The 7,275-nt window shown below is 37.1% G+C and overlaps 1 protein-coding gene across 1 annotated transcript in view; it reads left to right on the forward strand.

Moving 5' to 3' along the window:
* USP45 (ubiquitin specific peptidase 45) overlaps positions 1–7,275 on the forward strand; it is a 78,397-nt gene that overhangs the window by 16,811 nt on the left and 54,311 nt on the right. The window contains exon 6 of the mRNA XM_011956453.1: positions 3,473–3,503. Coding sequence (XP_011811843.1) covers positions 3,473–3,503 — 31 coding nt within the window. The remainder of the gene's footprint in view (positions 1–3,472; positions 3,504–7,275) is intronic.

The following is a 7,275-nucleotide window of genomic DNA, read 5'->3' on the forward strand; positions in this document are numbered from 1 at the left end:
AAATAATATTCCTTGGCATTCTAGAATAAGTTTTTGGATATAATAGTTTGTCATACTGTGTCTTGTATGCAGCTTCAGTATATTTTTATAAAATATTTGGCAAATCAAATATGAAAGTTGTTATTTAGGTTTGCAAGAATGCTGGATATGATTTTGCAGTAATCTTAATGGTAAGCGTGAAGATTATAGCATTGTGAAAACACCTATCTGTGATAATTCAAAAGGAATATGAAACTGTATTACTGTGTTTGGGTGACAGGATAAGTATGATTTTAAAAGATTATTTTTGTATTTTTGCACTAAGTAAAAATAGTTATCAAGAAGAAAGCCCATGCCTGTACATTAAACACATTTTGAAGTTAAGCATGACCAGACATTTTCTCTCTCTCTCGCTCTCTCGAAAGCATATCACTAATTCTTTGTTTTTTTTCTTCCTTTACTTTTGGGCGTCACTATCCTAAAATCAGATAGTATGTGGGTGGCTCACGCCTGTAATCCGAGCACTTTGGGAGGCTGAGGCTGGCAGATCACTTGAGTCCAGGAGTATGAGACCATCCTGGGCAACATAGCGAGACTTGTCTCTAAAAATAAAAATAAAATAAATAAAGTAAATACTATGAAAGATAACTTTTTCAAAACAAAAGTTTAGTGAGTGGCACTGTCTTACATTTTTACAAGTCTCAAGTGTCTGGCTTAATAGAAAATGGCTGGATTCTCATATCTGCTTCTGCATTTAATCTTTTGTGATACCGCCTGCCATGTGGCCTCTGGAGAACGGCACTGTATAATTGAGAGTGAATGAAAGTAAAAAAAAAAAAAAGCAAATAAAATCTTAGGCTTATTATGAAAATACTTTTGACCTTAAGTACCCTTGAAAGGAGGAAGTTGCCTTCCGACCCGCTTTGAGAAGTGCTGAACTGTAGCACATTTGTCTTTATACTTTCTGTCTTCAGCCTTATCTATTAAGGCTCAGCTCAAATTCTCCTTCTAGGATGCTTTCCCTTATCTCTTTTTTGGCACTCAGTGTCTGTGCAGCACACTTTAGAATCTAATAACACACTTTTTTGATGTTTCATATTTATGTTTGTACATGTCTTATTTTCTCTCAAAACTGTAGGTTCCTTGAAGACTAGACTCTGGGTTAGATTCTTTTTTATTTTTATGTGGGTAGACAGTAAATACTTGCTGAATAAACCAAAGAGAATATGACCAGTTTTTATTGAGGAAGTAGATAGATAAGCTTTGCACTTTCACCCCAATCCTAAATATTAATATCAAAGTATTTATTCAGTCTTTTAATATCTTTGAGTTTCTGCTTTGTGCCAGATGCTGCATTAGGTGTTAGAAATGCAGTAGTGAATGAGACAGATCTACTTCCTAGTTCCTATCGTTACTGATCTTTTGGTCTATTGAGGGATATAGACAAATTGCACTTAGTTATACTTGCCTGTTTAAATACTGCTGTGATGGAGCAAGTACCAGGGACCGTGTGAACACTTTGGAATAGTATCTAATATCAATTGGAGGAGCCAGGCCAGTTCTATTTAGAGGAATAGTCCAAGTTAGTTGGAAGCAGAAGAATATCTAGAAATTATCTGGGCAAAAAGGGAACGGATTGTGTGCTCCAGGCAAAAAAAATAGCTCATTGACGAGAGCTTGATAGGTTCAGGGAAGTCTAGAGAGCTGAAAAGTTGTTTTGTGGTGTAGAAGATGGTGAGAGGTGAGACTTGAGGTAAGTAAGAGCAGGTATTTAAGGGCCTTGTACAGATAGAATTTGTTCTGAGGGCAGTGAGGAACCACTGTTAAGTTTTAAGCAGAGAAGAGGCTGATCAGTGATTTTGTATCTTAGATCTCTTGGTTTGACTTGTATGGAGACAGTTAGGAATGCCTGTATATGTATAACTGCCCATTTATTATGTTAATATCAATTTATCATATGACAGTAAAGATTTCTAAGGCAAATGGTTAACTGGAAGTTAGTTGATTTTGAGAATAAACTGGCAAGCTAATTATTATTTGGTTCCTAGCTAGGGGAATTGTAGGGCAGCAAGTTGTCTCTTTTTACTTGCTCTTTAAAGATTAAACTTCTTTTCAGCTGTAGAAATGGGCAGATTACATTAATACTACATGACTGGTTTAGGTAATTGCATTAAGCAGTTGAGATGAACCCCAGCTCAGGTTCCCAGAAGAATGCTTACAGCTGTGTAGATTTCACATCTGATGTTAGGATTTGCTTATAGAAACAAAACTCCCTCTACCTCCCCCTTCCCCATACATGTAATAAAAAGGTCATATATAATGCAAGACTGAAAATGGGCAAATGAGCATTTTTGTGAGTCCTACCCAGATATAGGTATTATTAAAAAGTAAACCAGAAAACTTTGGAGACAGTAAAAAAAATCAGTGGTTGCAAGGGGTTGAGGAGAAGGGGTGAATAGGCGAAGCACAGATAATTTTTTAGGGCAATAAAACTACTCTGTATGATACTATAATGCTGGATCCATGTCATTCGGCATCTGTCCAAATCCATAGAACGTACACTGCCAAGAGTGAACCCTGATGTAAACTATGAACTTTAGGTGATAATGATGTGTCAGTGCAGGTTCATCAGTTACAACAAATGAACCATTCTGGTGGGGGATGTTGATGAGGGGGGAGGCCATGCATGTGTTGGGGTAGGAGGGGATATGGAAAATCCCCATTAACGTATGCTCAGTTTTGCTGTGAACCTAAAACCTGCTTGAAAAAAAAAAAAATTTTTTTTTAAAGTGGGCCAGTGTCCTCTGAAAGGCTCATGAGATTTCTCACTTTAATAGTCTTTTAAATGTCACGAAGTGTTCTACACATATTTAGAGAATATAGGAATTCCTGGTGAAATAACGTAGTTGAATATTGGTTTATTTTTTGTGAAATAGATGACTGACAATCCCATGTTCTTTTCTAAACCAATACATTTGGCTCATAATTTTAATACTGATGGGATGCCATTTTTAACAAGATTAAAGAGAAGACAAAATACTATATCTTGCTGAATTTATTAAGCTTGTGCTCCAGGTATACAATAGACATGAATTATGTGGGATTTATGAAGGATGAGTTTGCTGTATCTTTTTTTTTTTTTTTTTTTAGTAAGAAAGTAAGTGGTGGTATGTTCAGGATCTGAAACTCCATCTGAGGATAATATCATGACCTGTTTCAGTAACAATTTCATTATTATTTAATACTTAAAAAAAAAGTGATACACGCTGGGCACATGTATGGCTTATGCCTGTAAGCCCAGCACTTTGGGAGGCTAAAGTGGGAAGATTAAAGAGGCTAAAGTCCTACTCAATCAGCTACTTTTTGAGGACTCAGATTATAGGCTTAAAGGTAAACTACAGAGATGTGTAAGAGTTTTAAAAACTTAAAAGTGCCGGAAGTGTGCTCTCAATGTTCTTTGCATTCTATGTTGATACTTTCTTTTTATATAAAGGATGACAGTGTTAGTAATATAGAAGTGATAAGTAAATTAATTGCTTTTATTTTTTATTAGTTTTGATTTATTTCCCAAGGTGAGATAATTCCCTTTTAATAAAATAACCTAGCCTGGAAACTCTGTGATTACCTTTTTGACTGTATGGACCACTTTTTTGTAGGTGTGGGTAAGCCTTTACGAGAAGAAAATAAATGATAATAAAAATTTTGTATAGTTTGTCTTTATTGTCATAGCAGCTTTGTCCTCTTTCTTATACCATACTTAAAAACATCTTGAAGTTCATTCCTTATTGTATTTGGTTCTGTGTTTATAAAGGAAGAAGAGAGTTTTTAATATGATCTAAAATGTTTGCACTGCCAGATTGAGAAAAGCTTTGTTATCTCTGAAAACAAAATGATCAAAATAGTTCTTCAGTAGAAGCTATAAATTGCTTTTTATTAAAACATACAGGCTGAGCCCCGTGGCTTGTGCCTGTAATCCCAGCACTTTGGGAGGTCGAGGCAGGGTGGATCACCTGAGGTCAGGAGTTCGAGACCAGCCTGGCCAACATGGTGAAACCCCCATCTTTACTAAAAACACCAAAAATTAGCCGGGCATTGTGGTGGATGCCTGTAATCCCAGCTACTCAGGAGGCTGAGACAGGAGAATCACTTGAACCTGGGAGGTGGAGGTTGCAGTGAGTCGAGATCATGCCATTGTACTCCAGCCTGGGCGACAAGAGCAAAACTCCGTCTCAAAATAAATACATACATACATACATGCATACGTACATACATACCTGCATGAATGTCAAATAATTGAGACTGATTCAGACATCCCTGTTTTAAACTAGAATTATAAACTCTCAGTTGACAGCTTCTTAGTAAACACATGTACTACAAGTATATTTAGTTTCCAAATGCTTTCCTGAGATATTCGTTATCATAAATTTAAGGCTTGGCTGAGCATGGTGGCTCATGCCTGTAATCCCAGCACTTTGGGAGGCCAAGGAGGGTGGATCACCTGAGGTCAGGAGTTCAAGACCAGCCTGGCCAACATAGTGAAACCCCGTCTCTACTAAAAATATAAAAGTAGCCAGGCATGGTAGTGTGTGCCTGTAATCCCAGTGACTCGGGAGGCTGAGACAGAATTGCTTGAACCCAGGAAGCAGAGGTTGCAGTGAGCCAAGATTTTGCCACTGCATTCTAGCCTGCACTCTAGACTGAGACTCCGTCTCAAAGAAAAAAAAAAATAAGGCCTAAAGTCTCTGCTGTTCACTATGTATCAATTCTTTATACTCCAGTCATAAATAAGAAATTGGGTGTAAACAGTTACAGTGGTTCATATAGTGCCTGATACACAAAGGGCATTGATAAATCAATTTAAGTTGTTACATTTTATAAATGTACAACTTAGTAAAATTTAAGACTGTCACTTTTATTTTAAGTAAAACACTTAAATAACTCTTAGAGATGTTATTCTGGCCAAGTGTGGGGGCTCAGTCCTGTAATCCCAGTGCTTTGGGAGGCCGAGGCAGGCACATCACTTGAGATCAGGAGTTCGAGACCAGCCTGGCCAATGTGATGAAATCCCATCTCTACTAAAAATACAAAAAATTAGGCATGGTGGTGTGCACCTGTAATCCCAACTACTCGGAAGACTGAGGCACGAGAATCACTTGAACCTGGGAGACAGAGGTTGCAGTGCAGCTGAGATCACACCACTGCACTCCAGCCTGGGAGACAGAGCAAGACTCTATCTCAAAAAAAAAAAAAAAAATTACTGTATTTTCTAGTTAAATTATGTTATCTGTTTAATAGCATAATTTTTAATATTTTCTCACAGACTTACACGTAAAAGTCAACAAACAGACCCTTGCCACTTGTGTGAAGTGGCTATTTAACCATGAAATAAACTCTCTTTATTGCCATTGCCCTGTGGGTATGTTCTTTCTGGCAGTGCTGTCCATATTTGGTGGCTGTGCATGGAGAGCCAGGTGGTGCTGAAAAGCATCGCACAGTGAAGCGTGGATATATCTAGGTTTGACATTTGTCATCCCTTACTGCTGAAGGGAGGGGGAAAAAATCTGTTTTTCCATATGTTTATGCTTTATTTTGCCTGCAGTTTTGTCCAGATGGTCTTATGAACATTGTTTACTTTGGGATGCCATCCCAGATGTTTTGAAAACTGTTGGATAAATGTGGCACACAGATACATAAATCATTTGCATATTATGGTTTTTAAAATGTTATGTGTCTTTGCAAGATTAAAATATAATTTATTTCCAGGAGTATTTTCCCAAGTGAGTAATGTGTCTGTGTATATATGTATTTTTTAATGTTTTTTAAAACAGGCCCAATGGGTGTCATGTGTATATATATTTCATAAGTATATAAAACATACATAGTTATTATCTGTAGGTTATTTCTTTCAGACATTCTGTTTTCATGTTAATAAGCTAAAAAAATATTGTGGCAACACTTACTAAGAATGTTAAGTCTGTTTCATGTATTGGAAGAAGCCAAAAAAAAAAAGATATTTTTGAGGAGTCATATTTGTTTAGGGTTGCATACACCCAAATCTGTAAGAATCTTGTCCTACTGTCTTTTATAATTCTTCTCATTGTACATAAATCACTGAAGAGAATTTAGGTGATAAAATGACAATGAATTTATAATCAGAAGATTATCATTGTGACCTTGGGCAAATCACTTAACCTGTTGGAGACTGAGTTTTCTAAATGTAAAATCAGAGTTCACAGCCTGAAAAAATTGAATAATGCTTGGATTTAATTTCTCTCCCATCTTAAATCCCTCCGAAGTCACTATGAAACCACCTATTGGCAACAGCAATAATGAGAGTCTGAACCCTTCCTATTCTAGGTTCTATGTACAGGCTCAGATATAAACGAGGCAGACTGTTCTGTCTGGAAACCCAGCCAGCATCCATATCAGGGTTCCTCTTGTTTGTGTAGTGCTTCTTAAATACTGACTGGCTTTTTTCATTTGCTTTTATATTCATTCGAATACTACCTGGCCTCTTCCCCCTTTTCCTTTTTTCCATGCCTGGTGTTTGTACTTCAGTGACCCACTTCATTGATTGTGCTGGCCTTTGCCCCCAAGCTCTAGTGTGGGGTTTATTTCTTATTTATTATAATATTTGGAGGACAGGAGAAGAGACCTATCTTGCTAGTTCTTTTCTGCTTTAACTTAGGATTCTGGAGTTGGGAGTTAAAAACAACTCCTTAATATCTGGACAACAGATTCCAGTAACAACCAATAACATTTAAAGAATAAAAAAAACCAGGAATAAGGGGGGAAGCCAGTTAATAGGGTTTATAAAAACTATTGCAGCACAGGATAAAAGTTGTTGGAACTTAAAACTCTTTTCCATGAAATAGGTTTGCTTAATGAAAGAAACATCTTCTGCTGGGTGCAATGGCTCACACCTGTAATCCCAGCACTTCCTGCTCCTTAGAACAGGGCCATTCCCACTCCGGTTCATCTCCTTTAATGCTGTTTACAGAAGTGGGGCAGGTGTCGTAATTTATTTCCTCTTAACTTGTCAGAGACGTAAGAAGCTAACCTACTAGTTCTGCTGTTTAATCTTGCAGATTTTTATGTGTTTTGAATTTTTATCATGAGCAGTCCCCCCAGTGCTGTACCTCTTTGGCAGGAAGAGCAATAGTAAGAGACGTTCCCCTATTTCCATCAATCAGCCAAATATTTAAAAGTTAATTAGTAATGCAAGGCAGCATGTCAGTATTGGGTGAAAAAACATGTAATTGTAATGAACTATAAAATCTGAGGGCTGGCCGGCTA

Source organism: Colobus angolensis, unplaced genomic scaffold (genome assembly GCF_000951035.1).
Source record: "Colobus angolensis palliatus isolate OR3802 unplaced genomic scaffold, Cang.pa_1.0 Scaffold418, whole genome shotgun sequence".
Lineage (NCBI taxonomy): Eukaryota > Metazoa > Chordata > Mammalia > Primates > Cercopithecidae > Colobus > Colobus angolensis.